The sequence below is a fragment of the Vanessa tameamea genome, chromosome 5, assembly GCF_037043105.1.
Source record: "Vanessa tameamea isolate UH-Manoa-2023 chromosome 5, ilVanTame1 primary haplotype, whole genome shotgun sequence".
Taxonomy (NCBI): domain Eukaryota; kingdom Metazoa; phylum Arthropoda; class Insecta; order Lepidoptera; family Nymphalidae; genus Vanessa; species Vanessa tameamea.
The window spans coordinates 4,965,713-4,989,547 of record NC_087313.1 but is presented as its reverse complement, the minus strand read 5'-3'; the positions used below and the strand labels follow the sequence as shown (position 1 = coordinate 4,989,547).

Below are 23,835 nucleotides of genomic sequence, written 5' to 3'. Positions count from 1 at the left end.
TAGAGGAAGTGACGTTTATTTTGCTTGCAAGATTTGACCTAAACAAGCAAACACTACTCGTCAAATAAAAGCTTGGTTTCGATTTAAATTTAAACAATGCTTAGCGAAAATAAATATATATTTGTCTTTTTTTTTTATTTGTTAAACTTATCTCCTTAAAGTTAAACAAACAGCCCATACGATGTACGAAAGGTCAATAAAAAACATTATTTCCGCAATTGAGCTTTCAAGTATTTATCTTAAACACCTCAGTCGTTCAACGACGCTCATTACTTTTTAATAGAAATCCATTGGAACCTAACTTGCACTATAAAAGGTGTGTTTAGGTTCACCAAATACCAGGCGCACGTTGAGAACGATTCTCTACGCCGTTTATTTTGATCCTATCACTACAATAGGCTATTATTGTCGCATCGTTGGACGGACGTGAGCTTTATCTAAGACATCTGCACTAGAAATAGACTCCTTCCTCGTAAATTGTAAAGATTTCTTCCTCGTTTTGTTTTAGTACTCATTCCTACATCGTATTCATTAAATTCGTACAAGTGCGCGTGGAAACCCGAACACAAAACGCAAAATGCTCAATGAGATCATAACTGATTTCAATGATATCTAATATCGTATCGGTTTTAATGATAATTAATATAATTACTTTATTCAATACAAATGAATCAATTAAATTAAATTGAGTCTTTTCAAAGTAACTGGCTCTCTTTAATTTCATATAGCTTGGAATTTGCAAGTTACTAATACCAAAACAAGCATTGTTTATATTTATGTCTACCTGTCTCTTTGCCAGGGAATATCAAAACGAGTTAAAATTACAAATTTAAATAACTATATTATTATAGTTAGTATTCTAAGGTATCGTTTAAATCTAAACATCATCAATATCAATGTCATTCAAAAGTTATAACAAACTTAAAAACTATGTACATATTGTGTACCAGTATAACAGGCATATAAATAGGTAGGTAATATCGTCAAAAACTATTTTCTAAAGACGATTTTTCGAAACTTCCCTTAAGGTTTAAGACAAATAGCGTTGCTTTGCTGTCGTTAATACTGTTAAGGACATTTAATTATTTCATTTATAATACAAATTTAATGTAATTATTTACATTTATTTTTATTTACATAAATTTGTTTAAAAAACTAAAAAACACGCTTTTAGCACGCACTAAAAATTACAAAAGCAAACTCTTTCATTTAATACCCATACAACGGGAGTGCATTTCAAATAGCCAATCCGCCATCTTGGATGTCCGCCATGTTGGATTTGTAATGACGTTTCTTAGCTAGTTATGTATTGTCATCAGAACTGAGAGCGTGTGCAAAATTTCATCCTAATCGAAGACCGGGGAAGTGGGTCAAATTAAGATTCCAAGATTTTCTTACATAAATAGTTAGTTACAAGTGAAGCTAATATAAGCGTGTTAAAAAACATAGCTCGTTATAATACATTTGAAGTAAATAATGATAGCAAGAAATCGGAGCTTTTCAATGAATACGATCAGTCTGCAAGTTTATTATGCGGGCCCTTGTAATAGATTACTGCCATTCATGCATCGACAGCCGTCTCCATAATAACGTTAACTAAAGACATACGATACGGCGCCAGTGACTAACCATATTCAGTGAAATTTACGATTCGTTACGAAATATTACCACATATTAAAAAATATATATGCCACTCCTACGATGTATCATATTTAGTGAAAACTTGTATCCTTCATGTTTTAACATTTTCAATTACTTTATCTAAATCATGATTATACAGTGTAACTTCCGTAAGACGAACCTTGATCTCAATCGAAAGCCTCTATTCGAAATAAGCATTGCCTTCAAAACAATCTTAAGTCGAAGTAATTTGTTTTTCCGAGAAGTTAATTCGGTACATATTTTAAATAACTCAAAATAAACAAGTTATATTGACCTCTGGGTTTCAATTGTAACCAAAACAACCCCAAGATTATAAATTAATAACAGCTTATCAATAATAAATACTGCCGAAACACATTAAATTCGAAAAAATAAACTCTGTAACTCAAAATTATAGAATAGACAGAGAGGGATATATGCCTCTGCATGTCAAAACCCTCAAGAACTAGATTAGCTTTCTCTTTCCAATGAATTTCAATAAACCGATTCCATCCATTATGTTGGCTATACCGTAAATACCAATCACATTCGCGTAATTATAAATAATGGAACCGTATCAAAGTAATGAAATATATAGTCAAACAAACCGCTAGCGAAAACTATAGCGGACTACATGGCGGGAAATGTGGCAGAAGTTACAAATATACTATGACAAAGTATAACCAGCAACAAAGCCACAGAATCGGTTATTCAGCATTGTTACAACATGGACGGTATAAGTATACAATATATATGTAAAATAACTCGCATTTGTGTACGAGTAATGTTTTTACTTTCTAGCTTTGCTAAACTTTTTTTATGAAAAATAATAATAATATTGAAGTCCGTTATATACAATGCAGTCATGCAAGTGAATTTATTTGTGTCCGTACAATTGTTGAATATTTATCAAAAGACGTTAACTTAATAACACATTATATTAACATAAGTTCGATTGTATTAATAATATGTATTGAAGTTCTAATACTGATTTAAATAATTTGTATATTATGTGCAAATGTCCTATTATTAATTTATATAAATAGCCTTGAGAATATCTTATTTAATTTTATTTGTACTATTTATTACAGGTACGCCTTTACACTATTTACATAATAGACAGTCCTATCACTTACTAAAATTTAATTTAGAAATATCTTCCAGAACTGAATTATGGGATCTGAAATCTCCTGGGTTTAGGAGATTTGTACATTGAAATTAGGAAAGGTGGCATATTCATATCTACACTAGTTTCCGCCCGCAGCTTCAACCGCGTGTGAGAAGAAACAGGTGCAAGTGTTAGGTCTATTTTCTGAGATAAAAACCCATGTGCTATTCCAAACTATAACCTATCTCTGTGCCAAAATTCATTTAGATTCGTTCAACCGTGATTGAATAATAAACATAAATCCATCGATATTAATAAAATTCACATACCAATAAAAATATAGACATATATATATATATAAATACAATCTATATACAGAATGAAATAGTAACATTTTGTAAATGTCACACAGCTGGGCTAAGTCTCCTCTTCTTGATTAGGTACAAGAAGATTCAGTGCTTAGCCGGGTTTGAAGCCACAATCTAATCGAAAGATTCACGTTTCCTAACCAACTGAACTCTAGTAACCAGAATAAAATTTAATCATTTATATTTTTTTATTATCAGCATTAAAAGCAACAGACCCGTTTCGAGACGTCATACTTGGTGGTGTGTGCAAGATGTTAATGGCGGCAATTAAACAATCGATGCAGTAAATTAAACACGTTGTAACAAGATTAATTGCAGCAATGAACTAAACAAAGGTAACGGTCGCGTGAGTGGGACCTATTCACTGAATCTTATTGAAACACTCGCGCTGACCTGACCGCAGTATATTGTGCACGATTAGTTAGCACTCCATACGAACGCTTAACTAAAACGCTATGCTTTCGCTTATATAACGCGCCCGGGTTTTTCAAGGATACAAAAGGGGTCTCTAAGCAGCAATTAGATTGAAAAACATAAAAAGATTTAGGCTAGGAAAATTGAAATTGTCAGCTTTTCTCTACCATAATATGCACGTATAAACCATCCTCTCGAATAACTATGTTTATTCATCAAGTGCGTAGCTTAAGAATCTAAGCGTAGACGACGGGAAGCGACTTGGTTTTATACTATTTAGAGATAGAAACCTAACCCGCCTTCTTCCGTGTAACATTAAGATTCTACCCCAGGGTATTTTATAAAATAAATAAAAAATGAACAATTACTATAACAAAATCGCGATCGCAAAAAGCAATCTACCCGCTTGTACTGTGCTCATCCATCTTAACGCACGCCCACGTCTTTTTTCGTATGCATTTATTCAAATATCAATAATATTATATGAAACTGAAGAGTTTATTTATTTGAATGAGCTTATCTCCTAAACGAAACTCGTTTGCAAAACAGACGAGACAGCTCATTGACTGAGAAAGGCTATATGCCATGTAATATATTAAACCGATAACAATTAAAATATATAAGTATTTACGACCTCCGAGGTCGAGTAGTGTGTACACCGGTTTTCATGTGTACGCCAGTCCGCGGTCCCGGGTTCGATTCCCGGCCGAGTCGATGTAGAAAAAGTTCATTAGTTTTCTATATTGTCTTGGATCTGGGTGTTTGTGGTACCGTCCTTACTTCAGATTTTCCATAACACAAGTGCTTTAGCTACTTACATTGGGATCAGAGTAATATATGTGATGTTGTCCAATATTTATTTATTTATTTACTTCTATAACAATTAATTCTGTGTAATAAACAAATTGAATTATACTGAAAATTGCTTATTTTGTCGAATTTCTAACCAATTTCAACCACCAGAGGCTATAGACAAATAAACAAAATTTGATATTGATATCATTGGTCGAATGCTTGAGTAACCTATGATATTCATTGTGTATTTTTGAAAACATTGCGTTTTAAACATCCACGATGTTTTTAACGGAAATTTATTAAGTAAAATTAAAGTGAATATAAGTAGATAAGTGTATTAGTGTTATATTAATAATAAAATAATTGAGAACTGTTAATAGTGCCCCATATGACTGAGCTATTAGAAAATTGCTTGGAATAAGCTGCCGTTTGTTGTCTTCATTCCTTCTTCGATGGAAAACTACATTATGCGGTCAAGTCAACCACGATGCACTAAAAGTATCGTTAACGACCTATACGAAGCGAATTTTGCTAAAATTGCTATTATTTATAACAGTATCAAAAACCACTCTGAAGTTTAGAAATAATACAAACGTACGCACGCGAAAAGCAATTTTAATTGATACCATTTCAATATTATATTGGAAATTTTGGTTTGATACATCTTACAATACAAAAAAAGTGGAAAAGGTGGGTACACATACCGATATCTTTCCATCATTCATTGCTAATTTGCTATCCGAAATATAACATTGTATACAATTACAGCTGCCACAAAATTTGAATAAGTAAACTCTGTTTAAGGTTTTGAAAAAGCTTCCGGGCATATAACTAGACACACACCCTATGTCGAAGGTTTTATGTGTGAAATAGATCGTTCTTCAAGTGATAATACCGCCATTTTACATCTCTTGCTTTTTACCCGCATATATAATATTATTTTTTTCCACAAATGCACTCATTCTCACGTCAACTTAAACATACAAGAGATCACTCACACATACGCAGACGCACTTGAATATCTATTTTAAAACTTTTTATTATTATTTTTTTATTTTAACATTAATTTCCTGTCGAACAAATAATACAATAAAGAGCGTTTCTTGTGCCATTTTAGTTCCAATTAACCTAATTTAGTTCTTAATAATGCTATAGATATACCTATACAAAAAATATTTAAAAAAACAAGCATAAATAACATAGTATATGTATATATAAGCTTAAATGAAGAGGATTTTCCTCTCCATTTAAGCCTAAAACATGAGTTACAAGTGGCATCCTGCGATTTTTTACATCGCTAGACGGCCCTTAAATCTTAGCGCTATTGACGCTTAAAATTAACATAACTTGAAACAGTTCGTCAGTTGATCGTTGATAAAACAATTAATTTATGTGATTTTATTCTAGCAAGGAACCACGGTGGCTCAGTAGTTATAAATTTAAATCTTAACTAAAGATTGCGGATTTATAGCCGGAGCAATTGATGTAGTAGTGGATTAACTTTCGGTAGAGAGACCTTAGACCGACACTAAATTTAAAGGCTGCAACTTTTCTATTTCACTAAATATTTTCGGTTATTTTGTCGCCGACAATGTAATGTGATATGTTTTTTATAAAAATAAATGAAATTTAATAAAAACTTAAAAAGGTATATTGGAGTCATTTATCATCGTTTAAGTATTGTAGTACATGACGGAATGTAGTGCCATCAAAAACGAGCATTACTAATTTCTTAAATAGGGAATTGAAAAGCTAAAGCAGTTGTTTCAGCATTCGAGTATTATAAATATAATCAAGTATTATAATTAAATTATAAGAATAATTAAATTATAATTAAACTGTTAGAAGTTGTAGGTTTTATACATTGTATATATTTTTTTTCACTGGATGAACGCCTTTACGCGTTTCCCCCACATGATGTGGGAGGTATGTGGAGACACCCTGCGCTGAAAGCACCGCAATACCCATAAAAAAAAAGGCGGTACCCATTCCGTCTTTTCGAGGGACGTCACGGGATCGCTTGCGTATACTACCGCGAGTATATTGTATAATATATGACGATACCCTCAAGTAAACAATAATATTAATCTCGCGGTATTGACAAACGTTTTATCGTTCTAATATGTACTCAGACCTTTAAAGATTTTTAAGCTATATTTTAACACAATCGTGTTCCCACAATCCTTATACTAGGGTACAATAACTGACGAGTTGATTATGATATTTAAAACATCTTTCAGTAACTACATTCTAACAGCTCACACTCATCTCGATGATACGTACGGACGTACTTTATATTAATGTAAATAAATAATTTAATATTTATATAAAATTCTTAGTATATTGTTTCCGAATTTAGAATTACATTACTTTTCAGTAGATTCATTACAGTACTGAAGACATTTTTAGGTTTATATTATTTGTTATACATACTTGATTGAATAGATGATAAAATAACGTGAATCTTGTATTCGTTGATATTACGGATACCTACGTACTAGTCGTCGCCCACAGCTTCGATCTCATTTAGAAGTCGTCACGTGTTAGGTATAAAAGAAGTGGACTTTGACCTTCAAGTGGGTTTAAGCTTGGTTCATAGTAAATTTCATAAAATTGGGTTCAGAGGTTTAGTTGTGAAAACGTAACAGACGGACAGACTTACTTTTTTACAACATTAGTATAGACAAATCGAAACGTAAAGACTTAATAGATATGTGTATATTCATTATTAGAAAATACTAATTACTGAGTTTCTTGCTGGTTTTCAACTAACACAATAAGTCATCATCATCCTCCTGCCCTTATCCCAATTTTACTTGGGGTCGGCGCAGCATGTCTTATAATATTAAGACTTTATAAGTACAATAGTAATAGTTAATTATGCCGTTAATTAATACATTTATCGCTCTGAATATGTATTATTACACAAAAAAAATTAAGACATTGTATCATTTATCATCTCATTTTTAAAACTTAACGATGACAATTCGGTGCATATATTCTAAAAACTTGAAGTTACGTAAATAAGATTTAAACTCAGATTTACTCAGTAAATGACGTCATTAACATGAGTATTTTCTTTTATAAAATTATAAAATAAGTTACAATTTGGGAATGTTATGTAGGATACGTATCATCAATGCGTGTTACAAAGTGTATTTTTTCTATTAGTGTAAAATATGTACGATAAATTATTAAAGTACCTTTTTTAATAAATAAACGATTTGTAACAAATTATATTCAAACACTAGCTAATTTATAAAACTTCATTACAGCACAAAAACTATTTTACCCTATCGAGGGGTGATTAAAAAAACTAGACTGTATCCTTCTCCGGGACTCAAACTATATCCATATCAAATTTCATCTAAATCGGTTCAGCGTTTTAATCGTGAAAAGGAAACAGAGTTACATTCGCCTTTATAATATTAATGAAGATTAGTTTTTATACAAAAAAACTTTAACTTCTTCATGTAATTAATACACCTTATCATACAACTAATTATAAAGATTATTTGGATCAAAAAATAATCTCATATTTAAACAATCCACGAAGCCCTTTTTACCAACGCAGCTTTTGTCACCAAAGCCAAAATTGTATGTAAAATTTCAGCTCATCGGGTGTGGAACTGGTTTGAAATTCAGTTGAAAGATCTGAGTCAGGCGTACGAACAGGTGAAGTTAATTAAAACTCGGCATGATTGGCTTCTATCGTTAATATTTTTAACAGACTTTGAAAAGGTTCGTTGCTTTTTTCCACCGTACGTTTGTACGTGTGATTTTTTCGGAAATTACTAAACGCCGGACAGTTTTTTATTGTTTTTTAGCTGGAGTTTTCTATTCAGTATGGGAAGTTTTGGTACGTACATATATTAAGGTGCCATTTTTACGAAAAGAGGCATTGAGGAATATGAAGTATTTGAACAAAATAATTATGATCGTTAAGATTGTTTAAATCGGTCGTAATCATTGTTATGTACTGAAAACATCTATGAAATACGTATGATGTAACTTAAGCTTGAAGTTTTAAGTAAAGTATGAAATATTAATTAACAATATAATCTGAAATTCTTAGTTTCATAAATAATTACCAAAAATGCTTAAAATAAAATATCAGTATTATTGTAGTTAATAATAATCATTTATAGCCTAATATTCCGAAATTATATTTACAAAAAGGTTATAAATATATTTATAGCAATCGTTAAAATAATGTTAGTCATACAATTGATGTGTTGCACATAATATTATGTAGGTATGTCAGTTATGTACGTTATTTACGTTTTGTACATGAAATACATTTTTTTTTATTACACAATAATATTATTAGTTAATGCACAACATGAATGCAACGCCTTTATTTTATTTTTCGTAAACAATTAGCGCGGGCTATCTGTTTATACTTTGATGTTACCGTGACTGAAACCTTCACGGAAATACTAAATACATCAGTACGCAGTTTCAACTCAATTTGACGAATGATACGTGAACGCATAGAACAGAAACAAATAGAAATATCATGTTATTTATATAAAGTTATTACATAAGAGGCATCATTATCACGTAGAAGCCAAACGTTCAACATCCACAAGTATTCCCTATATACACACAAACGCATTACCAAAAGGATTTATTTTCATGAAACATCGCCAACTTATAGGTACCTCATACATACTTTATACTTCTGATAATTAAAAAAGGTATTTTTGCCTAAACGCAATGCCTTGAGATGAACTGGAGAGAGGTTTAGCTGGAGAACTCGAATTGACTAAAATTTTACAAAAACAAAGCTTGTCTCTAAATCAAAATCAAAGAGGAACAAAAAGCTCCAAACACACATCTTCAATCTTCATTTATCACTCAAAGTGATAAAACCAATCAGAAAGTTATTCGAGCGGAAAGGTCAGCTCCTTCCATGGTTTATTTTTATCTAATCATTGACATTTAGACTTACCACCCAAGAATAGTGAGTTCAAACTAAAACGGCGAGTTATTTATAATGTAGCAATTTAATCTTTAGCCTTTATATTAGAGAGGTGTGTTGAGGCAATCCACCGTGGGCGACAGAGGCCAGATGTTATCCTGTCCATTATCATGCAATACGCAATCCTGACTAACGTATCATGGATGACACGATCCATTCGACGCCAAATGAGGATGGCCACCATTTCCACGACGCGACGTACAAAATTGCAATTTAACTCTTGGTTCCGCAAATTGAATTTTAAGCGTGAGACGAAAACGGGTTGATGTTGTAATTCCAGTTACGTACACCAAGTCACTTCGAAAACATGTATTATTCTGGTTGATTTACACAAGTTGTGATTAATTAACTTATCTATCTTCTATCAAAGCTGATAGATGGCGTTACAAAAATTCTATATTCATGTAACGCCTTACTGTAAAAATACAATACCAAACTACCAGACATGCAGCGCTTGTATTTCATCTTGTTATTTACTTTAAGTAACAGCGTGTAAATGTACCACTATTGGATTGGGTTTTCAGCTCCTCTTTTTTGAGGAGAATTTTCGTAACTTATTTTTCAGACTGCTCCATTACGGGTTGGTGGATACACCTATGGTTTTTATCCGACACACACAGGACTTCCATATTTCTTAGTATGTTTTCGTTAACAAATAATGAACTCAAATTAACTACATGAAGCCCATTTTTTTCGATTTTTCGACTATCTTCAGTTCAGATTATTTTTTATGGCATCGGTAGCCATTAGGCAAAAATGCCTGAAGTTCATTTTTTTTCACAACTACCAACCTTGGAAACTGAGATGTTATGTCTTTTTTGCATGTAGTTACATGGCTCACTCACCCTCCAAGCCGGAACATAACAATACGAAGTATTACTGCTTCGCGGTAGAATATATGAGTAGATTGAGATACTTACCCAGACGAGTTTGCGCAATTCCCTACCACCAAGTAAAGTAAGATTGAAGTATTCTAACCGCAGGGCCAATTTACTACACATTTTCAGTTAAAGATTCGAAACTAATTATTCGGTAATAATTAGTTCCGAATTTGTTACAATTTTTTTGTATAATGAATCATTGTTCTAACCTTTAATTCACATATTAAGGAAATAAATCGTGTCAGTAAAATACGAAATAACACGAGATTGAATATTTTAGTGAATTATCTAGTTAAGCCATACCGATTATGTAGTTACTTATTTTAGACAAGCAATGTCGCTATACTTAAACGAAATATGAAATATAAGTATCACGTACACCTTATGCCTAATTACGAATTATTAAAACACTGCCTATTTCGTTAAGAACTTAGAACATGCGACCCAATAACATTTATTGATTTCTGTCAAATTCTTAGAAACAGGCCGGAATTATGAAGTTAGGAGTATTACGCTGCTTTGCCTCGAAAAGCACGTAGACTCTTGACTCCTGCTATATTAGATTGCTGTATCATATGATTATGATAGTAAGAAATTAAAGACCTCAGGTGTTAGATTGCAATTCTATGTGATTATGGGAGCGAGAGAATTGAGAATACAAATGTTTGCGCACTTAGTTTTCTCTTACCGGTAAATAGTTGGCTAGTTCTTAAGATGCCAACTATGGTTGAAATCACGCCGGATGATTTATGTTTATGAGTTACTTTATGTCTAATTACCTATACAGCAACTTGTAAGGAATTAGTAACTGTATAAGATCGAACTAAGAGAAGCATTAACAGAGTTGTTGTATATATTCACGTGAGGGAAACTGAGGGACAGGAGGAATTCCACTAGGATTTCGTTTGGACCAGTTTCAATTTACATATTACACGGACTGTGAGTACAAGTTTAATTTTTAACACGGCGCAGAGGCGCGATGTCTGTCGCTAATGGGCAGCGCCATGTTCGAAACAATCCTATATGGAACTTGCGCGGCGAGTGACCATATATGGCTGATCCTATTCTCATTCGATGGGGACAACAAAGCTTTGAGAATCATGATAGAAGTAACTGTACTTCTAGCCGTTTCATTTTTAATTGGTTTTCGCGCATTTTTCAACATAAATGTATATTTATTTCTTTAAAATAAGGATTTCTCAATCAAAAGTAAAAATGAAATATGTTTAATTAGCAATTACATTTTTAAATTTTTTTTTGTTTTAACATTTTTTAATGAAATATAATCCTTGCTTATAAAATACATTTTTTACACTTCATTAAATGTAGCGAAGATAACATCGCATGTTAAATCGAAATATTATTTGTTAATTTGAATAATAATTAAACAGTCGATGTTTGTAGCTCTTTTATACGTAATTATAATTAAAAAATAATACGAGAGCTGTGATTTAATTTCGTGTTATTGCTATCAGTGTAAAAAGTAACATATATCGTAAGCATGCCTAAACATTTACTAGTATATGTAAATGTTCGTACCTACATACAATATTCAATTTCAAACATACTAAGCAAGGTATTGAATTACAATCGGTCGTTAATCGTTAACCTTTTATGCTAATTAATTTAAAAACAACAATCACATTGCGAATACGAATATAGTAAATTGATTAGGAATTAAATTCTAATACTAATCAAGTGTTTACGCAATAAATAAAATACCTACTTTGAAAACACGAAACATTTACTTCATTATTTTTTCGTTAAAGAAATGTCCGGTCGAAGACCGCAACCACAGATGTACACACGTCTTTACAGTAAAGCCATTCTAAGCTGCTTAAAGGGTTGCGAGCGGCTTTTTTGCCGCTGCCTGGTTGTGAACGCAAAAACAAATGAAAACCACTTGCATGGCTGCCACCCTCTTTAATTAGTGAAGTTGACGAGATACAACTGTGACTCCGTTAAATAAGCCAGACAATTTATTATCCTTATTTAAGCTTTATTTTTTAAATTATTTAAAAAATATATTAAAATGACATTAGATGCAATTTTATATATTTATTATTATTTTATTGTGGCTTTAATTATATTCTCCCACTGATGGAAACTATTTTTGGTCATAGTTTTAAAAGAAAATATTAATATTTAAGTATTAAAAATTAAAATATATATATATTTTTTATATTAGGTAGAAAATTTTATTGTTTGAAATAACTAATTTAAATATTGGCATTTTGTATATAATCTATATATATATATATAAATTTTACCAATTGACAAAAATCAGTAAATATAAAATTTGTATAAAAAACCATTTCAATTCATTGCTTCATAAAAATGAGTTTGTTGTTCTAAATTAATCAAAATTATGCCAAAATTAAATATTTGTATTATTATACACACTTTTATTTTAAAAAAATGTTATAAGCTTGTTTAAAGAGCATGACAGATGGCTTGTAGTTTTTTTCATTCAATTTATTTGAGTATCGGCAACTAGATTTGCAAATTATATTTAAACATTTGTGGTTGCATTTAATTAACATTTACTTTAATTCGAATTAGTAATTTTTTCATTAATGTTTTAGCAATTACATTTTTATTACAGGAAATCATTCATAAAAATATAAATAAATATTAACTTGTTTATATCTCGTTAATATGTTTATATTGTTCTACTTAGACATGTGACAAATGTAAAATAAAAATTATGCACTTGGTTACATTATTTTATTGCCATATATAGAAAACCTTTATTTTGTCCACACAGGATTAATCTAAAGGTGATAACTTTAATTATTTGTTGATTAAAAATATTCGGCTGTGCATTCTTTTTTAAAAGCTTAGAACAAAAAATATTGTCTATATAGTGGCAATACAATCTATTATGAGCTGCTGAAATATGAGTTGTTACCTGGTCTGGACAGAAATATCCAAACGCCACCATTCCAAACAGTGAAAGTAGTAAACAGAACAATATCACTTTTCGTAACTTCGATCTTGGCTCCATTTTCTTTATTTCATATGCACCGCTAGGTAGTAGAAGGGCAAAATCACTATCTACTTGCACTGAAACACTTTTTTGCATCTCGGCCGAATGCATGTCTCATTTTTAATAATTACTTAAATCGATCACTCACTACTTCGGTCTTGCGGACATTATAGTGTATGTAATAAATCGGAACTTCGCATCGAACTCATTTTATTATTATCGTCTTTTTATTATCTGATAGTGATACGAGTTCGATAACATTGTTTTGCTGATATCACACGGGCGTTGTGTCAGCGGCAATGCCAATACTAAAATGCGAGACTGAGCCATCAGACGGTGGCTCAACGAGTATGGGTCTCAAAGTGACAGGACACCAAACGAATATAAACATACTGCAGTTTTTTCATTTAAAAACACATTATTACTCGATTTATATATTGGCACTTATACACTAATCGTCACAGGTCACTTAAAACGATAATATATTGTTATTTAATACTTATATTCACACTAATATTTAACATTACATTGTAAATAAATAAGAGTTCTTAGTATTGCGTACACTGTGAAGTAAGCGTTTTAAAGTTGTCATGTTATAGATTTTGACAAATGTCAGTGTCATTATTATATTCTACAAAAATGACAAATCGAAAACATTGCCCATACAGATTATATTTTTACTAGTATATCATTTATAAATACAAATACAATTTAATCTTAATCGTATGGGAGTCATATAATAAGTTTGTTATAAAAGAAGAATCGTAAGACATTTAAGTCTGATCCTAACTCCTATTTCTGTTAGTAGGTTTATTGATTCTTTGTTTCTTAGAAGTTGCTGATATACAATAAAAATTGATTAATGGTTATTGTACATATTACTTATTACTCGAAAATCTTAAACTGCTGTCTCAATATCATCAGGTGAGCCTCCTGCTCGTTTGCCACCTCTAACATATTAAAAAAAAAATCAAAACATATGAGATAATGTTTCGAATACAATCAACTGACACTTAGTAGTATGTAAATTCCATAACTTACGGCATTTTTGAATAACTTAAAATGCATGAAAATAATGAAGGATTATCAAGGACGACTATACATTTACAGGCTTACCTAGTTCAGCGTCAGTTGTATAAGATTAAATACGTTAGGTATTTGGCCATGATAACGATTGTGTTTTTTTTGTTTACATTCCCTGTTAAATTTAAAATACAACTCGGGGTACAGAGCCAAGTTACTGTTAAACACCTTCCAAAAACAAAAAAATTAACTAAGCATGAACTGTCAACTCGATCGAAGTTGATACTAAGCACACATGAGATATTAAAAAAAAAGTTTAACAAATACTTTAGAATTTTGTGAACTGGATTGGCATTTAAAAGCATTTTGAAGCAATAACTAGAAAGAAACATCATAAATCTCATGGTTACTAGTGCTGTGAAGTGGCTTATACTAGAGATGCCACCATGAATAATTCTGACAACAATCTCGTCCAAATAATCGCTCGGAAACAAATGAGTGAATCTATTGTTCAATTTTTTACTAGTTTACTCAAAAATTGCATATCGAATAATAGACTATAATAATATCGAATCTTATTTTTTTACAGTCCAGGGACGGCACTGAGATTTAATTCGGTACTGTGCCTAGCTGAATATTCATAACACCCGCAGCTATTCATTGCAGTGCTTGTGTATAAAGGTGACCATTCATCATCCACTAGTTATAAATATAATATAATAAGTCCTGAAATTAATAAAAAAAAAGAGATGAATGTCCGTCTTTATAATGGCAGTGGTTTAACATTACATAATTAGTAATAACAGAAATATAATAATTTGTTTAAAGTATACATACATATAAATGTATTATTTCTTTAGTACAGTATATTTTTTTTTATAATGAAATTGTCAGATATTATTAGCTGACAAACTAAGAATTTAGGATAGTAATAGTTTTGGGATAAAAATAATGCTTAACAACGTCTATGACAGTTTAATCCAGTATCAATCGAACTTTATACAAGTTCACATAATTGTTATAATAAACAAACATTGCGAATTTACTAGAAAATTAACATGCAATGATATTTTTCATATGATTGGTTTTTTGGAGTTATACACTATTATAAAAATAAAAATTATACATCTTATTTGTTGTAATAAATGTTTGAAACAAAAAAAAAAAAAATAGTACAACTAAATATTGATAGAAAGGTATGATAAAAAGTGAATAGTTTGATTCTAATCACAGTTAATTTGAAATAAAAAGGCACATGTAAAATCAAGGTGGGGTAATTGAATCTTGAAGCATTGTGCTTCGAACACCAAACCGACACTACATTAACAACATAAAGATACAGGATAAAATCATAAACTTCCATTGTCAATTTTCTCTCGTCACACTATTGTTGCACTTAATAGTAGAAAATATTTAATTTCTTCTTTATTAAAATACATATTATTTACAAATGTTTAAAATAAACCATCAATCCATTTCTAGTCTAAATCAAAGTAATAAAGAGTTGTTACAGTGATTTAGCAAGTACCATAGGTATTGCAGTACAATATTATAAAAATGTATTAATGAAAATAATGCTAAAACAAAGTGGCATATCACTTAATGTATGAAATAAAAAATGTTACGAGAGAATTCCTGTATGATTATAAAACTGTATATAAAATGTCCATTGTACATCCCATGTGATTACATTATGTTTTCTTGTATCATAAAAGTTATACAAGTTTTTCACCAATTAGTACATACTATTTGCTGGTATTATTTTCACACTGATCTTCGGGGGAATAATTAGAACACTACACTATCAGTGCACAATGTTGCTATTATGTTATACCCCCAAAACTTCACCAGTCTTTAATCAAAAGGATCAACTCCTCTCACCACAGATTTTTTCTAGTTATAAAATTACTATATTTCATTAATTTAGTCCACAAATTTGAAATAAAGTCCACAATTCCACACAACATCATGTGATATGAAACCAACACATGACAATTTATGATAATTAATTAATGTTCTGTTCACTAGTCATTATTTAATTAAATGTTCTTCCAGTATAAAACATTATTTAGCACATTTTAATTTGTTGAGTGTTTTTTCTCTTAGCAAAGCACTGTTCAAAACAATTAATAATCTATTTTATGTAACAATAGTTCAAGTTTTAATGCAACCTCTGTAAGTCACATTAAATGTAGGTTCCTCATTGCTATTATCTGCATGTCCATTAGGCATACAACTCTTGTAATGCGGTACCAATTATTTACTTGAGTACTAGGTGTCTATGGAGAGAAGCCAGTCCTCAAATAGTTCTCACACATTATACACGATTAATTCCGAGCTCTTCCACGTCCACGGGAACCATCACGGTCCTGTAAAAATTTCACAGTATAAAAAAAATATTAAATAAAAATATATTACATTTAAAAATGAAAAGAAGACCAACCTTATGATGTGATCTATTATAACCTGAATCCCGGTCGCGGTAGCCGTGATCGCGATTGTCCCGTCCGTCACGGTCATCCCTGTGATCGCGCGGGTCGCGAGCATCTCGCATGTCACGTGGCTCACGAACGTCTCGGTGATCCCTGGGCTCCCGTCCATCGCGATGTTCACGGCCATCTCGTCCATCTCGATGGTCTCTATATTCTCGATAATTACGATAACCACGTCCACCCTCGTGATCTTCGCGATTATTGTCCTGTGGGTGGTGAGGTACTTTGCGCGAGTCTTCCTCTTCTTGACGACGCTCGTAGTGAATAAAATCATCGAATATAGAGGTGGAATGGCAGTAACTATGCATAATACGTAATACCTGAAGACCCTTGGCGTGCGGGACTTCTTGTGTATCGCGAGAATTCGTCACTGGTTTATTCTCATTGTTCTCTAATTTGATATGACGGAGCTGAACATTGGGAACGTCCTTAACATAAATCCACCTAACACGAAATTGTCCCTTCCACTTGTCTTGCGACCACACGTTTGAGTTGGAATTATAATCGACGGCACTAATCATACGCGCCATTCCGCAGAAATGGCCACTGCCATTTACAGAAAAGAACAGAAACACTGCCCCTCCCTCTCGTTCGCGATCGCGAAATGCAGCATCTAGCCGTTTATTACCATGTTCTGTGCTGCACCAAATTTCATATTTAATACTTCGATGTATATCGTCTTCTGAATAAGACTTAATGACAAAGAAGCGAGTAAGAGGCGCGCTAAGGTCAAATTCCTTAGGATTATACTCATTTTTGACCCGCAATTCTTCTAGGACAGGGTGAGCCGTTGCGGGAGCTGGAGCACTGACAACAGTCTGAGCGGGTAGAGGTGGCACCGGGTGAGAAGGGCGAGGCTGATGCGGCGGTGGAGCACGAGGCGCATGAGCCCACGCTTGGGGCGGCTGATGCTGTGGCGGCGGCCCACGCTGCATAGGTGCAGCGGCGGGCGTTGGTGAAGGCTGCGGCATCGGCAGCGGAGCTGGCACGGGCGGTGGTTGTAGTGGTGGCGGAGGTGGTGCAGTCACTACCGGAGCGCTCTTACCAGCATCCCATGTACTAATATCCATGTTATGTTTCCCTGGCACGATTGGCGGGGGTGGCATTCCAGGCCCCTTCTTCTTCAATCCGCCGCTCTGTGAGGACGGAGCCGGTTTCGCCGGTTGACTCGCTATTGAAGCCCATGTCATCTTTTTGGGTTGCGATCCACTTGAAACGTCTTTAAGTTCCGGAGTACGATCTTTATCGTTCTTGTTGTGCTCGCCGAGCGCGAGTGCCTGTACACCAGTTTCAACGGCCTTAATTCCATCTGGGACGTACAATCCATCATTTCTATAATAGTCATCATACTGCTTAGCACGACCTAATTGACCCCAAGTAGAGTAATCACCATTTCCAGGGAAATAATTAAATGTTGAAGCTGGTCCAAAGGCAGCTGTCGAAAATGGCGTTGTTGATGGTCCAAAGACACCTGAAATTATAGTTCGCAAATGATATACTTGTTCCATAAACAACAATACTATTTACTCAGTTTAAAATTGACTTTTGGTATATCATCATAATTTTTGTTTGACTGGAATAAATACTAGCTACCATCCATGCCATAAGAATCATGAGGATTGTATCCTCCAAGGAAAGTCATTGGATCTGTTCCATTGGTAGACCATGTTCCATCTCCGACTCCGAAGGCCTGATAAGGAAGTGCTGTTGTACCATAATAACCTGAAAAAAAGTAAAATAGTGAATTAATATTTAACATGAAAATATAACATCTAAACTGTATAAATATGATGATAAGAAATTAAAATAATGGGATATTTAAGATATATTATTGAAAAGTTAATAAGTTAATTAAGTTGTATGCAATTTGTATGTAGTTGTCTGTAAATAATAAATATAAAGGCAAAAATAAAATGTAAAGAAATGTTAAAATTGTTAAACAGATGCAATTGTAGTTGCTACTTTAAATCATTACTCATAGCTTACGGGGTTCAGGCTCTCTACAATACAAATATTTTATTGTTACAACTCTGAAAATGCAACAAGTGACTTGCTACAGTAGATCAATCGACATTCAGTTTCGAGCCAAAATTCTACTTCAGTCTATTTACTGTATACACTATTGTTTTGACTTTCTTGTTATAAATTGTTTCACCCATAAAAAAATTTCTTCAATTATTTTTAATTTATGAACAATTGGAAAGTTACGAACAAACACAACATTGGATTGTCATGATTAACTTTAAAAAAAATGTTACTTGATTTTCTTATCTTAAACAGTATTAAACATTAAGTACTATGTACAAGGTCACCAACCATTACTCCAATAATTGATCAAAACTAGTTTTTCTTTTTAATTATTTTAGCAAAGCAGAGAAGCACCTGATACTAAGTGGTCATCCTTCCCCATAAGCACTTGCACTAATACAAATATATGTATACTACGTACTAGGAGTGTCAATGCACTGCTAGTACATAGGAACTTCAATCTAAGATGTTATGTCCCATGATGCATGTGATTACAGCGGTTTACTCACCATTCAGACAGCAACATAAAGTACTATCGCTTGGCAATATGATATTAATAAATAAACAGTATATTAACAATAATAATAATAGAAATTAATGAAGCCATGCGCATTGATAAATACTATCTTAAAGCATAATGCTTAATTACATTGTATAAGCATTGATAGTTCTATATTAAAGTCTAAATCATTACTAAAAACTTAAGAATAAAATGTATGTACCTACCTGCCGCGCTGTAGGGGTCGGCTGCTGACGAGATGGGTGGTGCATAAGATGGTTGCTGCTGGTGACGCCATGACACCTCCGCCAACTCGTCACCACCACTCTCTAACTGTTGCTCTTTAGGTACATTTGTCACTGAAATGAAATATATGTGTGGAAGTGAAACAGTTGGGATGATACATAGTTTTCAAATTTCTATAACAATATTATTTTGTATATAATAAAGGATAAATAAATGGAAATATATATATTGTATTTTTTGTGTAGATTGAAGAAAACAATTTTTATGAATGTAACGGGCAATTTGTTATAAAATTATATTAATAATTATTCAACATAATAAAACTAGTAAATAGCTCAAATAAATATAAACCATATAATAAAAGACTAAATTATATCAAAGAAAAATCTTCTCAAGTAATTACTTAATAACTAATAATAATACATTTTTATGCAATACAATTTCCTATACAATGACAAGGTTTATTTTTAATATCTATGATCAACTCTATATTGCATGTTGTTTTAAAATAAAGAAGAAAATCACTAACCTAACTTTACTTAAAAAAGTTAAACAGTCTGTACACACATTACAAATTATAGTTGAAGTAATCACCGAAAAACTAAATTTTTTTTAATAGCAACTAACAGTATATAACAAAGATGACAAATATTTTTCAATAATATTAATTGATAACTATTCATAGATATTTCATCAAATCAAACGAAACATAAGAAATAAGTAAAAAAAGGACAATTTTTAAATTATATATTTTGAACATAAATTATAAAAAAAATAATTATTTATTAACCTCTAAATTAAAAAAAAAAACCACTGTGTTATAGAAAATAAACCACAATTAATAAGTTGAGATGCCATAAAATATATAAAATTGACATATGTTATACATATAAAGGCGAAATAAAAGATGAAAAGAAGTCTACCCAAAGACCACATTTAATTATTATTCTTAATAAAAAAAGAACACTCAAATAAATACCATGTTTAATAACTAATCTATTTTCACTTTCATTATATATATAATAAAAATTTCATAAATATATAAATAATATCAATTTTTTAATGGTCTTATAATAATAACAATATATTGTTGATAAAAGAGCTTGGAGTTAGTGTTAGTTTACAATATAAATAGATTTAATTGTATAATATGAGTCTCGTATATTCTTAGATTATTGAAATAAAGTAATAAGCTAAATTTATGTCAGTTATTTAATTTTAGAATGATGATTCAATAGTAATTGCAAGTCTACCTAAATAAAGTATATCTTGATATTGAATAAGTTAATTACAAATTTCAAAACACTTTACAAACATTAAAGTAAATTTATGTTACTTATTACAAATGATGCAAGTAGGGATATCAAAAGGTGATTTCCCTACTTGAACAGAATACAGATTGATGAGTTATAAGAAGTTAATACATAAAGGAGAATAAAAAAGACTTAAAATTGAATTATAAAAACAAACAAATGAGTAATGATATAACATTATAACTCACACAAATATGTTTAATGATAATTCTATTCAAAATGTTTTAGATTAATTCTTTATCATAGTTTGTAATGAATTATGCATTAGAAAGTATGACATTGTTTATACAGGAATTTTAAATTGTTATTTGAGGAATAAAAACAAATATTCAATAACATTATGTAATCAAATATAATTTAAATAACAATATGCACATATTGACAATGAGAAGCATATAATCTACACTAATCACTGCATTTTTGGATTTTAAGTACAATTGTTTTGATGATAAATTAATATTATAATCATTAATTTAATCATATCTTAAAATTGCGGCTTCTAATGATTCACTTATAACTTTCTCTGTAATGAGTGTTACTAAAGAAAAATCGTAGTAAATTGTTGTGTTGAGGAATGATTAATATTTGTAACGCAATAATATAGAAAGTGAAATTTATATGACGCTAACGAAGGCATCATGTTCGCATATTATACCGGACGCGAGTCGACCGGTACGAGGTTCTTCCTACTAAGAAAACACCTGCAACGTCATAATGGCACATCTTTACCTTGGTTCCCTTGCCCTTTCATCCGCTACACGTCCAACAAACATGAAACAAGAAACAAAAGGTATAAGTATTTGCAAAGAAATCACTGTAATCATACGTAAATAAAGCATAAATAGACGATAATGCGAAATACCTGATCTGACACGCCTGCTGACATTGGCCGCGATTTAAACGTATTGAACACTTATTAAAGTCTTTACTCACGACAATATCAATATTTATCACATGAGTTTCACTACACAATGTCCGATGTACCCTAAAATCACTTAAAAATAATAAAAAGTCAGTATTGTACAAAGAAATAATGAATGTCCGAAAAGGAATAGGAACGAATATGGACGTAGCAATGGCGACCAATCAGGTGTTGCCAGTTTAGTAGAAGTAAAACAATAATAACCTTTATTTCCGATATGGCAAAGTTAACAATCTCATAAATATTTATACTGTTCAGCTTCAATCGAAGTTTTATGTATATTAGATTATTATGAACTGTGTCTAAAAAAAAGGAATCAAAGTGTATTAAAATTAAATTCACTCGTAATTATATGTAGCTGAAATAAATATAGTCATTTCATACAATTTAAATTTCTGTAATATCAGAATTATATCTGAAATATAAAAAATAAAGATCTACTTTGTGACAATTTGAGGACCTTCATTACCTTCTTAATGTAATACTTGAAGAAAGTAACTTATTAATTAAAAATAACATATTATATTGTCTTTAATATTTCATTTATTATCATAATTTTTAAAACCATATCATTTTACACAAGGTTTTATTACTTTTTACTGAAAAAAGATGATATTGTCTTTGTTCCTGTGGCAGCCTTTTGCCTTGCCTTTTCCTTTGCTGATAATGTTTTTGGTTTTTTCATTTCTGTTACTGAATTGTTTAAGGTCATTTTAATGTCTTCTGGGTCATCATTGGTTTCATGCTTGATTCTTTTATTTGTTTCAATACCTTCAGCTTCAGATTTTCTTTTATTACCAATATATTCTATTAATTCAGTTTTAAAATCAAAGCACTTTTCCAATTTTTCAATGATATCATCTTCAAGATACTCCGATATTATTCCATTAGCATATTTTAGGTAAAACTCTAAAAAATATATTTGATTAATGGATGATGAATTTTATACAACAAAATTATATATAAATTAAATATATAGTTTAATTATTTTTTTGCTTCTTCCCATTCTCTTACCTTCATCAACATGCTCATTGTTAGCACTGCTAGATACAAATGTTGCAGAGACAGCACCTGATGTAACATGTACATTTTTTTCCTTTAATTTTTCAGCTAGTTTACGTACTCTACTTTCTAGCCAGATTAAGGTTTTTTCTTCATTATATTTGTATGCCTTTAGGTCAGCTGGACCCTAAAATTATAAATTAAAATGCCTCTTTCAAAGGAAATAATAAATATAAATTTAAGTTGTAATTTTTAATAGAAAGTTGTCATAAAATTTTACCTAAGACATAGTTTCTCACCTTTAAATCCGCAATTGTATCTAGGTTAACAATGAAATCAATTATTTTATCAAAACCTTTTTCTGCTAATAAGTCTTCCAGTGGAATTGCTCTATTGCTACATTGTTCCCTTAATCTAGGTAGTACTGTAAGAAAATAAAATTAATCATATAAATACAAACATCAACAATATATTGTATAAATAAATTTGTAAAATATAATCATAACAATTTAGCACTGACCTAAAAACAATGGATTAATTGGTGTCATCATTAAGAAACTGCCATCAGATTTAACGGTATCCTCTAAAAACCACGAACGATATGGTTCACTGAATGTTACGATTTCATACATCTTATGGTTAACATCATCTAAACAATACTTTGTGGGATCTCCATGAGCAGGGTGAGGAAGCGTTATTATATTAAAATTGCTGTTATTGAGTAATGATTCTGGAAAAACACACAAATAGTTATTCATTAGTCTACTACAGCTGATTTCTTTTATCTGATTAATGGCTTCACTTTTTTACCCTTTGCAAGAAGAATCCAAGAGTTTTCTACACGGTTTTTTAAAACTTCTGTGTCTTTTGCTTCACTAGGCAATGCTTTCTTTTTTGATCTAGTAGTCATTATTAGTTATTGTTATTATAATATTTTTTATTGTAAACGAAATAACAAAATGTTTAAGACTATTTATTTTCCCGCCACTGTATTCTTCAAGTTCAGGTGTCACGTCACTTTCAATGTCAAACGTCAATGTGAAATATGAATGAAGTAAAAATACATCAATGGCATCAGCTGAGTGTATGATTGCCATTATGAAAAAGAACAATACATTATTAAAAGTTTT

At 31.3% G+C, this 23,835-nt stretch overlaps 4 protein-coding genes across 6 annotated transcripts in view; 1 reads left to right on the top strand and 3 right to left on the bottom strand.

Moving 5' to 3' along the window:
* LOC113392351 (heparan-sulfate 6-O-sulfotransferase 2) overlaps positions 1 to 13,759 on the bottom strand; it is a 104,705-nt gene extending 90,946 nt beyond the window's left edge. The window contains exon 1 of the mRNA XM_064220855.1: positions 13,103 to 13,759. Within this exon, the coding sequence (XP_064076925.1) occupies positions 13,103 to 13,291 (189 nt within the window). The 5' untranslated portion in view covers positions 13,292 to 13,759. The remainder of the gene's footprint in view (positions 1 to 13,102) is intronic.
* Positions 1 to 23,835, top strand: part of LOC113392519 (MYND-type zinc finger-containing chromatin reader ZMYND8-like) — a 281,123-nt gene that overhangs the window by 155,085 nt on the left and 102,203 nt on the right. The window lies entirely within an intron of this gene.
* LOC113392300 (YTH domain-containing family protein 3) lies at positions 15,164 to 21,891 on the bottom strand. 3 transcript variants are annotated; one of them, XM_026628653.2, is made up of 6 exons: positions 21,644 to 21,891; positions 21,511 to 21,535; positions 19,450 to 19,581; positions 18,286 to 18,417; positions 16,647 to 18,166; positions 15,164 to 16,572 (listed from the first exon to the last, which is right to left on the bottom strand). In XM_026628653.2, the coding sequence occupies exons 1-6, from the start codon at positions 21,665 to 21,667 to the stop codon at positions 16,531 to 16,533; spliced, it is 1,875 nt and encodes a 624-aa protein (XP_026484438.1). In that variant the 5' UTR covers positions 21,668 to 21,891; the 3' UTR covers positions 15,164 to 16,530. The 3 variants fall into 3 exon arrangements, with proteins under 3 accessions (XP_026484438.1, XP_064076833.1, XP_026484440.1); XM_064220763.1 differs by having other exon boundaries at positions 18,289 to 18,417; XM_026628655.2 differs by lacking the exon at positions 18,286 to 18,417.
* LOC113392322 (ribonuclease H2 subunit B) lies at positions 22,229 to 23,735 on the bottom strand. The gene is made up of 5 exons (XM_026628690.2): positions 23,516 to 23,735; positions 23,226 to 23,435; positions 23,005 to 23,129; positions 22,718 to 22,892; positions 22,229 to 22,612 (listed from the first exon to the last, which is right to left on the bottom strand). The coding sequence occupies exons 1-5, from the start codon at positions 23,613 to 23,615 to the stop codon at positions 22,293 to 22,295; spliced, it is 930 nt and encodes a 309-aa protein (XP_026484475.1). The 5' UTR covers positions 23,616 to 23,735; the 3' UTR covers positions 22,229 to 22,292.

Coding starts and splice junctions, on each gene's coding strand:
- LOC113392322 (XM_026628690.2), bottom strand. CDS start 23,615: ATGACTACTAGATCAAAAAAGAAAGCATTGCCTAGTGAAGCAAAAGAC. Junction 22,893..23,004: donor ATACAATTGCGGATTTAAAG/GTGAGAAACTAT, acceptor TTATAATTTTAG/GGTCCAGCTGACCTAAAGGC. Junction 22,613..22,717: donor CAATGAGCATGTTGATGAAG/GTAAGAGAATGG, acceptor TATATTTTTTAG/AGTTTTACCTAAAATATGCT.
- LOC113392300 (XM_026628653.2), bottom strand. CDS start 21,667: ATGTCAGCAGGCGTGTCAGATCAG. Junction 21,536..21,643: donor CAGCAGGCGTGTCAGATCAG/GTATTTCGCATT, acceptor TTGGACGTGTAG/CGGATGAAAGGGCAAGGGAA. Junction 18,418..19,449: donor CGACCCCTACAGCGCGGCAG/GTAGGTACATAC, acceptor ACTTTTTTTCAG/GTTATTATGGTACAACAGCA.